Source organism: Ochlerotatus camptorhynchus, unplaced genomic scaffold, assembly GCF_037179485.1.
Source record: "Ochlerotatus camptorhynchus isolate MF236.1 unplaced genomic scaffold, CSIRO-AGI_Acam_v1.1 ptg000424l, whole genome shotgun sequence".
Lineage (NCBI taxonomy): Eukaryota > Metazoa > Arthropoda > Insecta > Diptera > Culicidae > Ochlerotatus > Ochlerotatus camptorhynchus.
This window is the reverse complement of record NW_027040910.1, coordinates 508,924-524,710: the sequence shown is the minus strand read 5'-3', so window position 1 is coordinate 524,710 and position 15,787 is coordinate 508,924. Positions and strand designations below refer to the sequence as shown.

At 44.4% G+C, this 15,787-nt stretch overlaps 1 protein-coding gene across 1 annotated transcript; it reads right to left on the bottom strand.

The window, feature by feature from the left end:
- Window positions 1-776: 776 nt before the first annotated feature.
- On the bottom strand, window positions 777-6,077 carry LOC135711193 (uncharacterized). Its single transcript, XM_065233972.1, has one exon. It carries the CDS (start codon window positions 6,075-6,077, stop codon window positions 777-779), a length of 5,301 nt encoding a protein of 1,766 aa, XP_065090044.1.
- Window positions 6,078-15,787: the final 9,710 nt, after the last annotated feature.

The following is a 15,787-nucleotide window of genomic DNA, read 5'->3' as shown; positions in this document are numbered from 1 at the left end:
GTTCTCTAGAACACTTGAAGTAAAAGGGCATTTCAGCCATCATCAAGCAATTTGTGGACTCTTCAAGGAATCACCATTAATGATTTTTGATCATCTAAGTCTAAGATTTTGTGACAAGCAATGCATTAGGTATAGGAAAAACGTCACGATAGGGGGGGAGGGGGTAATTTTTTGCTCGATTTAGCGTGACATAATTAATGCATGGGCCCTTACCGTCCAAATCTACCAAATCATGTAGCTTAACTTCTGCACTTGTTTCAGATACTGTGACTGCTTTTGATGATGGGTACGCTTTTTTATTGGCCTCTAGTATCAAATTACATGCAGGGAAAATGTCAGCATGGTGCGATATTCCCTTAGACCACAGCAAACTGTATTGGTTTTTACTAAGAGCTGCCTCAATTATTAATGTAACACCCTTGTTGGCGCGCTCCTTGGCACCAAGGTGGAGAATTCTACCGTCAAAGCGAAAACAAGCGGAATCGGTGCAGATGTTCGACCAGTCCAGCGAATGTGGGTTTGAAGGTGGCAGAAGAAAAGGAGGGCAATCTTACTATTTTTAACCTTTTATTCTTCGATGTTACCACTACGCGATACAAAATTCAACTGAACTCATTCACAAATGGACTGCTTCTTTTATGCCCATTCACAGATGGGACAACGTATAATGGGCGGGGCGTTGCGCACTATTCTATGTTGTCTTCTTCTAGTTGGCTGTTGTTGATGCACGTCGCTTCTACTGCTGCCGCTGCTTCTGTTGGTGTGCGTCATTTGGTTCATTTTGGTGGTCTTTCCGGAGCGAACGGTTCGGTCGCGAACATATTCCCCCCAGGCTGGGAAGAATTCACTGAATGGATGTTGTCGTTGTCGTTGTCAGCAATCGGAAGGACGGATAGTTTGGATACCGCTCGTCTGTAGATGGAACCTTCAACGATGATGTCTACCGCCCGCACCAAATTGTCGGAACCTGGGTAAATCTGAACGACTTTTCCCATCTTCCAGCATTGCGGTGGGATATCCTTCTGCTCGAGTAGCACGATCATACCAGGGCGAATGTTTGGCTGTCTTTGGCGGTTTTTTCCCCTCGGTTGCAGGTTCAGCAAGTAGTCCCGGCTCCATTGTCTCCAGAACTGCTCACGGAGGTACTGTAGATACTGCCACCTTGACAAGCGATTGGTTGGTATTTCATTGTAGCTAGGCTCCGGTGTGGCTATCAGAGGACGACCAATCAAAAAATGGCCTGGTGTCAAAATTTCGTCGTCTGGATCTGGTGTTGAACAGAGAGGCCGAGAATTCATTATAGCCTCAACCTGGCTAAGTACTGTCGCATACTCTTCGAATGTCAATTTGGCGTCTTTTAGAGTCCTCTTCAGATGATACTTAGCGGTCTTCACTGCACTCTCCCAAAGGCCGCCAAAGTTAGGAGCTTCCGGCGGAATGAATTTCCAGGAGATTTCTTTCGGCTGGCAGAAGGATGCTATCTTGTCAACGGCGTCGCAGCTTCGGAAGAGTAGATATAGTTCGTGTAATTCAGACTTGGCTCCCTTAAAGTTGGAGCCATTATCCGAAAAGAGCTCTCGGCAAATGCCCCGTCGGCTGACGAAGCGCTGAAGTGCAGCTAGGAACGCGGCGGTTGAGTTGTCGGAAACTAATTCCAGGTGAACAGCTTTGGTGGTCATGCAGATAAACACCGCGATGTAGGCCTTGACTATTTTCGGCTTGTGACGACCTTCCTTGACAAATACCGGTCCGGCATAGTCGATTCCAGTTTTCAGAAACGGTTCAGCGCGTGTTACTCGACAGGACGGCAGGTTTCCCATCAGTTGATTAGAACCTTTAGGCTTCGCCCGGAAACATGTGATGCAGCTTCTGGTAATCTTCCTGACGGACGATCTTCCATCCAGCAACCAAAAACGCGATCGGAGAGCGGCCAATAGGGCAGTTGGACCAACGTGCAGGTTCTCTTCGTGGTATGTACGGATGATTTGATCGGTGATTGGATGTTTTGGAAGTAATAGTGGATGCTTGGTATCGAAAGGTAGCCGAGAATGTTGAAGCCTTCCTCCAACGCGCAGCACTCCATCGTTGTAAATTGGATTCAGAGCAGCAATTTTCTTACACGGTTCGTTAGATGTCACACGATAAATTTCATCACCCAGAGCTTCAAGCTGAATGACCCTTACAATCAGCTGTAAAGCCGAGCGTAGTTCTTGGATTGTAGGATGACGCTGGAGGACTCGTTCGTTGCGAGATTTCAGTCGACAGTTACGGATAAATCGCTGGACCAACGCGATAATCCGTTGAAGCTTTCTGAACGAGCTGAACTTAGTAAATACGTCCATCTTCTCCTCGTTAACGGCTGGTATGGCGGTTACAGTTACCTTTTTCAACTCCGGAAGATCTTCATCTGGGATGTCATCAGGAATCTCTGACTGGTATTGGTCGGTGCTTAGAAATGTTGGCCCATTCCACCAAAGTTCATTGGTGCTCAGGGCGTGTGGAAATTGACCTCTGGACACTAAATCGGCGGGGTTTTGTTTCGATTTGATGTACTTCCACGTGCAGTCTTCGGTGCTTTTCAAAATCTCTGCAACGCGGTTGCGCACAAACACTTCAAGGGATGATAACGGCTTCCGTAACCAGGCAAGCACCACCTGACTGTCACACCAGAGAACAACTTGCGATATCTCCAGTTGGAGGGAGTCCAGTACTTTCACGAGTAGCCGGGCAAGTAGCCGGGCACCGAGTAATTCTTTGCGTGGAATGCTCATCTCAGCCATCGGGGTGACCTTGGACTTGCTGCACAGCATGTTGAGTCGAGCCTTACCATCCGGTAGGATACAGCGAATATAAATGACCGCCCCGTAAGCAACCGCCGAGGCGTCGGAGAAGCCATGGATTTCGATGGCGGTAGCATCAGAAGAAATGGTGCATCGAGGAATCTTGATTTCACTTACCAAAAGCAGGGCTTCACGGAATTGTGTCCAGGATTGTAAAAGTTCTCCTTCCAACGGGGTGTCCCACGGAAGACCGGATCTCCAAATCCTCTGCATGATCATTTTAGCGATAACGGTTACCGGCGTCACAAGACCCAGCGGATCGAACAGTCTTCCAATTTCGGATAGCACCGATCGCTTCGTGGGTTGGTTTGCTTCTCGATCGGTTTGATTGGTGCTGAACACAAATTCATCTCGTTGTGGGCTCCAAATCAATCCCAATGTCTTCATAACGTCGATTGAGGTGTTGTCCAGACGTACTAGTTTCTCACGGTCGGCTTCTGGAACGTTTTCCAGTACTTCTGCTGTGTTAGAGCTCCATTTGTGGACGGGAAATCCACCTCGTCCAAGTAGCTGTTGAATTTGGGTTTGACTTGCAATGGCTTCCTCTACGGTGTTCGCACCTGAGATGACATCATCGACGTAACAATCTAGGCGGATGATTCGTGCAGCGAGTGGAAATGAATCGCCTTCATCGTCACAGAGCTGCATCAAACATCTGGTCGCCAAGAATGGGGCAGCGGCTGTCCCGTAAGTAACGGTTGTGAGTTCCAGGACACGGAGGGGTTCTTCCGGGCTTGACCGCCAGAAAATTCGTTGAAAACATGCGTGAAGAAGTGCCATGCGTATCTGTCGATACATTTTTGAAACGTCAGCAGTAAATACTATCTGATATTTCCGAAAACGTAACAGGATACTGAAGATGTCACTTTGCAGTGTTGCTCCAACTAGAAGAACGTCGTTTAATGACTTTTCGGATCGGGATGCCTTGGCAGAGGCGTCGAAAACAACTCGCATTTTAGTTGTCGAGCTCGATGGACGTAGGATGGCTTGATGTGGCAGATAATACACACGTTGATTGGGAACATCATCAGCTTCGTTCACCTCTTGACAATGCCCTAATGCTTCATACTCATCAATAAATCGACAATACTGTTGCTTCAGCTCTGGATTTTTCTTGAATCTTCGCTCCAACGAGAGGAACCGATGCATGGCCAAGTTTCGGTTGTCTCCTAGCTCTTGCACCGATTCGCGGAATGGCAAACTCACCACATATCTGCCTGTCTCGTCTCGATGATGGGTAGACTGGAACACTTTTTCGCACTCATCTTGCTCAGTGGGTTGTGGTTCTAACTCCGAGATCTCTTCCAGCTCCCAGAACTGGCGAAGGACTTCAGAAATAGGATCCGTCAGGGCAGCTAAACACTGCTGGGAGGTTGACACGTCATCGATGTCCCCTGCAACTACCCATCCAAAATGGGTTTCTTGCAGTTCCGGTAACTTTTCACTCAGTTGAATACGGCCTGTCTTCAGCAATTGCAAAAAATGGGAGATACCGATTAGCATATCGATATCGGAAGGAGTGTGGAAATTAGGATCTGCCAGAAGTAGATCGGTGTCGATTGGCCACTCCGAAACGTTGATTTTCGTTGCTGGAATCGCTCCCGTTATCTCAGGAACTACGAGACATTCGATAGTAGTGCAGAAGTCGGAATGCCTAGACTCCACTTCCACCATCATCCTCTCCTTGGCGTAGGTTTTGGACCCACCGATTCCAGCAATGGGTACATGTGCCGGTCGTCTTTCGGTGGCCAACCGGTCAGCCATTGCCTTGGATAGGAAGTTGACTTGAGAGCCGCTATCCAACAGAACACGGCACGGGGTTGTCCATCCACGAGAATCCTTGATTTGCACTACAGCGGTCATGAGCATCACGGTTTTGGCAGCTTTGGAATGGTTACACGACGCAACATTCTCGATGACTCGTTGAGACTCCGAGTGGTTCACGGAAGAGGTTTGGCAAGCTGGTTCTTCATATTGGCTTGTTGGTACCACCTCCACTGCATTCGAATCTGCTTGTTCATGCAACAGAGTGTGGTGTCTTCTCTGGCAGCGAGAACACGTCTTTTTGGATGAACAATCGATGGCTCGATGACCTGGGCGAAGGCAGTTGAAACAGATTCTCAACTCCTTCACTTTTTCAATCCGTTGAGCCGGTGACATTTGATGGAACTTCGGGCATTCGAAATGGCGATGGTTGCTAAAACATACCTGGCAGGAACTGCTGGAAGTCACAGTCGTTGCAGGGTGGGCTTTCTGGTTAGTTGGTTTCGAACCCTGTTGTTGCCTTGGATTTGGCTCTTTTGACGTCATCTGGTGCCGGTTTTGGAACCTTTCCAACACCTGGCATTCGCTTCGAAGAAAGGCCACAGTTTCTTGGTACTGGGGCAGCTTGGCATGCTGCTGTGTCCTCTCCCATAACTGGAGTGTTTGATCGTCCAATCGTGAAGTGAGGATCTTCGTGAGGATGAGACCAGATAGTTTATCAACTACCAGTCCCTGGTACTCGAGACCGCCAACATGCCGGTTGAATGTCTTCACTAGCTCGAGTAAGTCTTTATGGTTGCGGATGGTCATCGATTTCATCTCGAGCAACCCTTCGAGATGCGTATCGACGATTACTCGTGGGTTTTCATATTGGTCACTGAGCTGTTTCCAGGTTTGTTTGAAGTTGTTGTCAACGATTATTTTTGCCGTAATCCAACCGGAGGCATCACCCGTCAGCGCCTTATCGAGATGATGCAGCTTCACTGCATCGGAATCTGCGCTGCGTCCGACAGTATCTTCAAACATCATTCGAAACTTTGGCCAATTCTCCACCTTTCCATCGAAGGTGGGAACTGGAGCCCGCAGTGATTGCTGCTGGATGATCACGGATGGATTTGCACCCCCTTCACCGGAAGGGGAAATGGTTTCGGTGAGCAGTTCAAGTAAGGAAAGCGTGTCAGTGTGGAGAGCGTCGAAAATGTCCAGAGCATCATCTTCCAGTGCAATATCGTTGTAGGGGGTGACAGCAACTACTGCTTGGTGAATTGAAATGAACTCGTTGTAATGTAGTTCGAGCTTTTTCGAAAACACCTTCAGAAGCGATGCACTAATTTTGCTTGGGGTATCCTCGGCTTCTTCAAGTGTGCGACTTATCGTGGACACCTTTGCCTGAATTTGGCAACGCTGGTGAACTAATGCTGCCTTGCCATCATCTTCTGCTTCCTGCTGGGTAGACTTTCTCGTTTTCGGCATTTTGATTCAATTTATTCACGCTTGAATTCGATGTCGACACGACACTGGTTGGATATCCGGCTCGAAGGACCATATGTTGGCGCGCTCCTTGGCACCAAGGTGGAGAATTCTACCGTCAAAGCGAAAACAAGCGGAATCGGTGCAGATGTTCGACCAGTCCAGCGAATGTGGGTTTGAAGGTGGCAGAAGAAAAGGAGGGCAATCTTACTATTTTTAACCTTTTATTCTTCGATGTTACCACTACGCGATACAAAATTCAACTGAACTCATTCACAAATGGACTGCTTCTTTTATGCCCATTCACAGATGGGACAACGTATAATGGGCGGGGCGTTGCGCACTATTCTATGTTGTCTTCTTCTAGTTGGCTGTTGTTGATGCACGTCGCTTCTACTGCTGCCGCTGCTTCTGTTGGTGTGCGTCATTTGGTTCATTTTGGTGGTCTTTCCGGAGCGAACGGTTCGGTCGCGAACAACCCTCTTCAGCAGTCAGCTTGATAGGCAATGCATGCATTTCTGTTTTGCTGACCTCTGAATGTCCCTATTTTCCGCCGCTTACTGTGAGCTGACGAATCATCGAAAGCCACAGATGGTCGACCTTTCTTCGTCTCCTTTTCCTTCGTTTCCACAGAAGTACCCGCGATTTTAAAACAAACTTCTTCATCAAGCCACTTACTATATGTAGCTTCAAAAACATATAGTTTCCTGTGGCATTTGTGCCATCGCTCATATAGTTTGTCTATTTCAGGTTAATTAATCATTTTGTCAAGCTTCTGCATTCATGTTCCATCAGATGTCACTGCTGTTGTTTGCGGTGATGTCTATCGGAAACTAGACACAATCTGTTTTCCTATAATTGTTCACAGAGGACACTGCAGTGCAAAACATGTCTGGTACCTCTATATATGCATTTAGATTATTATTCGAAGTCCCTCCTTTTTTACACATTCTGCACACAAAAAAGCTAACCCCTCACAGAATTTCCCGCCGAATTTTATGTATGGGGTGGGGCATAAATTATCTTTTGCGCAGAATATGTACAAAAGGAGGGACTTCAAATGTTAAAGCAAATGCATATATAGAGTTACCAGACATGTTTTGTAGTGTCTATTTTGTAATCTGTGAAAGGGAAATCACAAATCGAGTGTCAACAAAATACATGGCATGTTGAGAGATTGAGCTCGTGAGAGAGAATTTCTCTCTCAAATTTGAATTTTTTGGCTCTCTGGGGACTGGTAGTAAAGCAGGTAAAATTGTATGGGGAAAAATCATTTTTAATTAATTGTAGCTTGATTAACTATAATTTCCGGGAAAAAACTGAACGACAAAGTCCCTAATAAATTTCTTTAGGTTGTCGTTCACTTTTTTTTTATCTGAATATGCACCGAAAGCGAATTATTCCTACTTCTCTCAATTTCTTTATGGGGATTTTAATCACTTCCTACCAGCGGAACAGCGCCATCTCTGTGGAAAATTGTCGAACAAAATAGTCAATTGAATAGGCGTTAAGCTACCCAAGTAACACAAATTCATAGAATTATATTGAGTAAACTGCTATGCAACCAATAATAGTCATATAAAGGTTATATAAACTGTTACAGAACATGTGTGTTGCTTGGGTATTGTTAGTTAGTATTAATAATCAAAACATACAAATAAATGATAAAATTTTGCTTTGAACATGTTGAATGATGAGATCCGGATAGGATTTGTTGAATTCAACTAACAAACTCAAATCACAACATAACTGGTGACGTGTTTTTTCTGCTCATCTCTATCAAAAGCTGATTCCTCTCGGATAATTTCAAACACCTTGCGTCGCGATGAGGAAAATGGTTTTATTCTATGATAAGTGTACTAGCTTACTATTCAAACTACAACAAAGTTGAACATAACTTATAATTACACGATTTGTTCAAAAACAAGATTCCTGCAGTAGGATTTCTAATTTAAGTTTCTGCATGAAATGCAAATTTATTGAACCAATATAATCGACTTTGATTTCGTCAAGATAGTGGTGGACAATGGTAGCAAATTGCTATCAAATGGCAAAAATATGTATTTTGTAACAAAACTAAGAAGTACATGCCTACATGACGAGAGGAGCAACACAATAGTTGGGTAAAGAAGAACTGCATTATAACACACCATCGACTGGAAATGCTCTCGCAACGTGGGGCTTTAGGTAGTGATGAAAACGTCGCTAGAACTATTCCACAGCCGCAGTCAGTTTATGAGCAACAAGAGGGACGCACATTTTTGCCTGTGGACTTGGAGACATACTTCAAGTCCCCGCGTACATCGTACGGGCTAGGCAAAAATGTGCGTCTATCTTTCAAAACTGTCACATTAATGGCCCTTCGCTCATTTTTAACTTCTATTCAATTTTCATACTGCCGTACTCTAACGGAACTATCCACCTGCCCTCTTCTAAAGATCATTCTCTAGCTAATAAATCATCACACTAAAGCTTCATGTTAGCATTTCCAACCAACTCAGAAACTTTTATTTAAGGAATTTCCACCAAAAACGTTCCATATTTCAACGAGGTGAAATATAGCCACCTAGTGTCCTCAGCAAAGTTTCTTCCCAAGTACCATTTTAAGTTTTATGAAATACTACAAAGCAACTATAAAACAACATTCATAAAACTCTGGTCAAGGCTATTTTGTCAATAATACATCCACAAAAACCTCATAAAGACTAGACTATGTCTAGTTGGCCCACCCTGGAGAAGGTTCGAAGTTCTTCAAGATTGATTTACTACAAAAGGTTTTATGACGAACGCATTGAGAACCATTTGAAAGCTACAACAAAAGCTATTTAGCAACAATAAAAACCCTTTCCGAGCCATTTCCCTTAGCGGCTTGCTAAATCCACTAGAAAAGCATCAATCGAGATAGAACAGGATTTATGAATCCGATCTTATCAAAATTAATGAAATAGAAATTGATGGCATTGAAATTTTGTTGAATATCCAAATTTATTTCAATAGTTCTCATGGTGTGACCTAGTTTTAGTGCCTTATTAAATGTTATGTGAAATGTATGTGAAAACATCGTAAAAAATATGTCCACCCTCGTGAAATGTCGAATTGACTAATTATTTTACATTGAAAAAAAAAAATCTTCAGATCGAGCTAGGCCGAGACTTTTTCATTAAGATTTTTGCATTTAAATGTTTTCTCATTGCTAAATTTACTATGGCAAAAAAAGTTGATTTGTATGGGTCATTTGTGAAAAAGTTGTTTTGCTTCAAGAAATCCTTAACAAACTAATAAGGTTTTAAAATGGCTTTTATGAAGAAAAATTGAAGGCTGATTTGTTTTTATCTAAAGCCATTTTGCTCAAGGGGTGGTCACTCTACACACTTATTTTGTGCCAACATTTTTCTCAGTGTACCTCAGTGTGCCGCAGCTGTACAGGCAGTGCCAAGAAGTCATTGAACTGACGTTTGTTTGCTTGTGAATAATGTCTTGTTTGGCAACCCGGTATTTGAACAGCTCTTGTTTTTGTTTTGTTTTTCAATGTTTTCAAAAACGACACGGACTCCAGTTGGGACTACACACTGGCTGCATCCATCTTCAAGGATGCCTGCAACTGACGAGCTCCGTTGCTACACGATCCTTCCGGCGGAATGCCGACCTCGCACAACGAATTTTTTTACCGCCCGAGTATCATCCGTCGGAAAACTGGAAACCAACATCGGCCGGACCACACGTCGGACTGACGAAGGGCCCGACCCGATGACCCGAAACGGACCATCCAACTTCATTCAACCGGCATAGCAACAGGGCGCAGTGATGATGGTCTACGAACTCAGTACCGCCATGGTCCAGATGGGAGACGCCATTGCAGTCGAACCAGTCGAACGCAGCATCCAGCACTTGAACAACATTGAAATAATGGAAATGATGGTAGCAAAATTCAAATAGCATTTTCCAAGCAGAACTATATGCCAGAGTCCACCAACCCGTATACTCTGCCGGAAAATTCGATCATCTTCAAGGTGTACAGCACCTCCAAGAACAATCGTTTCCATTCCCGAGCAAGTTTCTCCACTTCTTCAATACCCCACCCGGTATGTCCGAGGATCTGCTTCTGACTGCATTCACCACCAAGGACTGCCACCCGTCGCAAGTGCGAATGTTCCCGCTGAAATCGGAACGTTCCTCCTTCGGATTGATCGAGTTCCCGAGTGAAGCCCTGGCGGTGTACGCCATCATGAAGTGCAACCACAGCGCGATCGATCACAAAGGCACAAAATTCCCGTTCATTATGAAGCTGTGCTTTTCCTCCTCCAAGTTTATGAACGGTGCGTGGAGCAACGAGAACATCGAAAACATTATATATTGGCCGATGGAATGGTTGGCGTAGTAGCCACGTGGCGGATGTATTCGAGCAGTTCGAATGGTCGGATGGTATAGTTTTTGTTTGAATGTTGACTTTCCGATTAAAACTCAAGCACCGTTTGTCGTGACCGGCCCAAGATTTCCAGCGTCGGCCACGGCTACACGAATTAGCGCTGCAGCTCCCACGGCTGCGGCTGCTTCCAATGCTGCTGCTGCTGTTCCTTCTGCTGGTCCGTCTCCTCCAAAAGTCGTCAGAAAAGACGGACCAGCAGCAGCATTGGAAGCAGCCGCAGTCGTGAGACCTCGGTCAGGTCAAGATACCGCTGTCAGCAGTTCTTCGTTTAGGAGGAAATGTGGACGCAACTGCCGTCACGGGTGTAACGATTGTGAGAATCCATGGTGAGACTTTGTTGAGATTCACGGTTGTGATTTGAAAATTTTCAGTGTTGCCAGTAGCTTTAAAGATCATAAAAAAATGTAACCATGGGTGCCAAATAACTCCAATGACTGCACCCGGGTGTGCCCAAGTTTGATTTTGACACACTGTGTAGAGTGACCAACCCCTTGATTTTGCTAAATCCTAACCCGTTCAGATTTATGGCAGCATTTATGGAGGCAAAGTAGCCTACACAAAGTTAAACTTCAAAGTTTGTTTATCTTTCGATAGTTGCGCTGTGGGATTCAGGGTTCTTCCAGGCAGTTTTCTCCCGATGGGTTGGAAGCAGTTACTCAGATAGTTTGCGATACTGTTTTACAACATTTCGCATTTCGAAGAGCTGGAAGCGCAATCGTTCCCAAAAAAGATCCCCTTCTTCCGGATGGTGTGATGGAAGTGCACCATCCAACGATGCAGGGATGTACGGGGATGATATTTTCGAAGAGTTGATTCTTTCGCCGAATAAAATCGCTGATATGGATCGGAAACCAGTCAATCTCCGCTAACTAACAGTTTCATTTGTTTGCTGTCGGTTGTTATTTCGATTGTCATCTATATTCGCAAGATTTGGAGAAGGCTGGTATGTTTTTAAACTTTTGACAATGCTTTATGAATTCGAGGGCCACGTTCACTTTACTCTTCTCCGCCAGATGGTCAGTCGTTGATGGTGTGCTGGTTCTAAAGAAGTAAATTTTGCTGAAATCGACTTGAATTTTTTATGCTAGACTAATCCTTCGAGACTTCCTTGTCATAAATTTGACTTTTATTAACTATGAGGAGCCACCTTTTAAGCTCAATTTGTAAATAGAGTAAGTGGGGAGTTTATGGTGCACTTTAAAAAGCCTTAAAAACAACATTAAATGCTTTTTGCTCTAATGAAAAACCTAATGGTTTTATGGTTGCTTTTCTAATGATAGAACACGTTTATAAAGTATTTTATCAAGACATTAATAGACAATTGCTTATGACGTTTATGCTTGAATTAAAAAAAATTAAGGGTGGTTCGAAAACTGTTTTAATTTTTTTTTTAAACAAGACAGTTTTTGACTTTCTTGCCAGAATATAAAAGGTTTTTTAAAACAGCAAAATGCTAAATTACTAAGCAGGAATGTTTTACACTTCGAAATGCTGTATTTAAACTCAATGGATTGTTCATTGCCGTTTTAAAACCATCATAAATCAGAGTGAATGCCAAATAGTTACTGAATTGTTATTTGGGTTGTTTTGACATTTTCTAAAACTTTTCCGAAGACACCAATCCTGCATATGGAATTTTAGGAGAAATAAATTTTGGATCTCACTTCTAGGAGGATTAATCATTGATCTTTCAACGTCAAAAAAAGGAACTTTCTATATCCATAATCTTTCCCCAAGACACCACTGGTCTAAAAGGCAAGATTCACGAGATAATTACTTTAGACCGTCTTTTCACGATTGTAGACCACGCCACGCGACGCCAGGAAGGCAGCTCTCACACCTGGACCCTACCTATCGACCCACCAACTCAAGAACCGGGGACAAACGGCTTTACTTCCCTACGAAGGAAGGCGTGATCAGAGGTGTTATGCCGCCGGCGTCGGTGGTGTAGTGGTAAGCGTGACTGCTTTCTAACACCCCAATGGGTCTGGGTTCAATCCCAGCCGAGGTCGGTGGGATTTTTCTGAGGCATAAAAATCTCTGGTCACGTCTTCTTTCGGAAGGGAAGTAAAACCGTTGGTCCCGACCCATGTGTGTTGAATGAATGGATGCGATATCCTACGCAGGTGTGGAAGCTGCCGTCCTGCACATTCGGTTGCCGTCAATGGATGGCAATCGATGTCCGTCGGTGATTGGCACTAGATTGCGGAACAGAGACCGACGTTAAATAAAGGAAAAGAAGAAGAAGAAGAGATGTTAGGCCTCAGTATATCCCGGCGGCGCTGACTGGGATTGAACCCAGACCTGCTGGGGTTAGAGGTTATCACGTTTACCACTACACCACCGGCGCCGCTAACTCTCAGTTTAATTTTTGGATTTTGTGAATAGTCTCGTAATATAAAAGGAGCGTGTAAAATGAATATCGAGCATGATATTTGATTTCAATATCACGCGTGATATTGAGAGCATCTGAGAGCGGGAAAATATCATTTGAATGATGATTTTGTCAACACTGTTTGATACACAGTAATTTTTTTAAGACTTCAAGGGACGGGTCATCATTATTTTAGGTAGATTTACATTTTAATGACTCAGGTCAATATTAGGTGCGACTACTCAGTTTAAATTTTAGGAAAACAATTTAATTAGCTAAAATTGTTTGGTGGTTCTATCTTTGCTCAAGCGCAGCGCTGTTCTATTTGTCCCTTCGCACAGTCACCAGTGTTTGCAGTTAGCTTGCAGTCATCGAAAAAAAATCTCACTTGAGCGCAGCATTAAACAAATCTCACCCGAAGCTCCTGCCCACAAACACACTAAACGATGTAAATGCAATTGCAAATGATTGTACCTCTATGTGGTTTCATCTACGTCGCATAATGGAGATTAAATGGTAAGGAAGCGTCCCTCTTCGGCATGAGCCAGCCCGTCCTCAGCTATGATGGTCGAACACGCACAGTAATGACCGGCGTTGATCGTTGAAATGATTCGCTCCCGGGAGTCTGCGGTTGATGGGCCGGCAAGGTAAGAGAGTGAGTTCAAAGTGAGTGTGCCTAACAGGGTTATGGTTTTCCAAATACATGATCCATTAGAATCGGTCGATGTGCGGATTTCGCCGATAGCGATTGTGGTCTGGAAACACGATTTCCGTATCAATTAAATGTAGCGTGTGAAGGTAGAATCGATTTCCGCTGCTGAACTGGACAGTGATTGGTGCTACTGCAAGAGGGGGTGGATAGGGCGACACAATCCATTCATCACATGTGCCTTGTTTGCTTTGTCCTTCAAATGATGTTGATGAAAATTGATAAATAGGCATTTGTGAGGCCTAACGAGGATGCCATTTCCAGTTGCACACGATTATTATACCTAGCTAGAGAAGCAGAACTTCGACAAAGACCCATATTCTTTCACCGAGCACCATCATTTGTCAGCTTTCCATAAAAGTGGGTGACCACTTCCATCCGAGGGTAATCTCCCGGCAACCGATGAATAATTCAGCTTTCGAGGACGCCGACGCTTGGAAAGGTAAAATGATTACTTACGACTGACAGGTCGCGGGCAGCCGGGAGAGCGAAGGAAGGTGTCCCTATCTGAGCGTGTCGGATAATGCAAAACAATTTGTGCCAGGTTCAGAGGCCGGAAAACGCGTGGCGTTGCCAGTGGAAATTGAGTTTATGAGATGGAGGAGTTTCTGCGCTCAAGGGCAGCAAATTTGTGCTAGCCAAGCCCTTGGGGGAGCGTTTGAAGTAGAATTTCAGAACGGTAGAAAGTCATCGGCAGTGACCCGTTAATCACGAAAGCACAAAATGCAAATTTAATTTTTCGTCTCACTTCGTCCTGATGGTACTGCTCCGGAATCGAGGACATCAATTAAACTGTTGCGCATAAAATATTCAGATATGAAAATCAACCTGAGAGGGGGAGCCCTGCACGGATGGAGTTTTTTGAGCTGATTCGAGATAAATTTGTAGGGCTGAGCAGGGGGAGGGTTTGGTGATTTAAATTTGCATAATATTTAAAACAATGGTCCGAAAGGGGTCGTTTTTAAGTTTACGACACTCAAAGCGGTGATTGCTAATTCGACGGTTGTGGGGATGTTTTTCAAAAAAAGTTAATTCTAATTTGATTGGATATGGCTACATATTGAAGTGCAGCCTATTTGTCAAAACGGGAAAATCTCTAATCTAGCCCCGAGTTCGATTTCAACTCCGATAAAGTCATAAATCACTTTCCATTAATCCTGTCGGGGAAATGTCCTAATACGAAGTGACGTCGAACAGAAAATTGACTGCTTCACGGGATTATTTCCACTCCAGAGAGCGTGTAAACCCATCGATAGCCTAAATCATGCCTTCTTAAATCCAAACGGAGGAAAATCAATCCCTTCCCCTCATCCGCTGGGCCCGGATGGGTGTATTCGTGTGTGTGTGTGAGAGAAAGGAATCAAAGCGCTGTAAAACAATAAATCAATCCTCGGGACGATATTTTTTCGGTTGTCTTTTTTCCCAGGGACGGTTTTCTCCCATTTTCACGGTTGTTGTCAATTCCTCTGCCGCCACCACCATCCTCAGACCTAAGCAATTGCTATTTATATTGCGTGGAGAGTCTGAGAAAATCCGATGCCGAGGTTGCCCTACCTAGGATATGTTTCTGTTGTTCGGATTGGCTAAATCAAGCAAACCTACCTACCGGAGCAAAGGAAATCCTTGGCCATTTTCGGTTTGCCTAGGACGAGGCAATAAATTCCCATCACTTGCTATCAGCGTCAAAATCTCGGACCGAAGCCGGATTTTTCTCTTCGTCCGATGTGTAAGTATCTAAACTCCGTACCCACCACCACGTTGAACCTGAAAAAGCATATGCGGGGATCTTGTCGACAAGTCGACGTTGGCGTAGCAGACAGCTTTCTGTTCAACAACGCTGCTGGAACTGGAAGTAGCGTCATCGTTATTATCCTTTTTCCCTTTCACTTGAAGGCGAGCGAGTGCTTATCCTTAGGTTTTGCCATGCTCGGTGGGTGCTATGTGGATGGGGCCCTTGTACGCTCATACGTATGTATATTCAAAAGTGCGAAGCTTCCCTGAAGTGGTCTTTTGTTGCCTGTCGCCGTGAGACGACATTACCACGGGAGTGTGAGTATGTAGGCTGAGTTGCTCTTCAGCTTCATCGCAATATAGGATAGGAATGGAAGGAGAAAAAAAAACGAGATAACGCTCATCATCAAATCCACTACAGCTATGTATTACAAGATAATAATCAATCAAGCTGAAAGTCGAGGAGATGGATA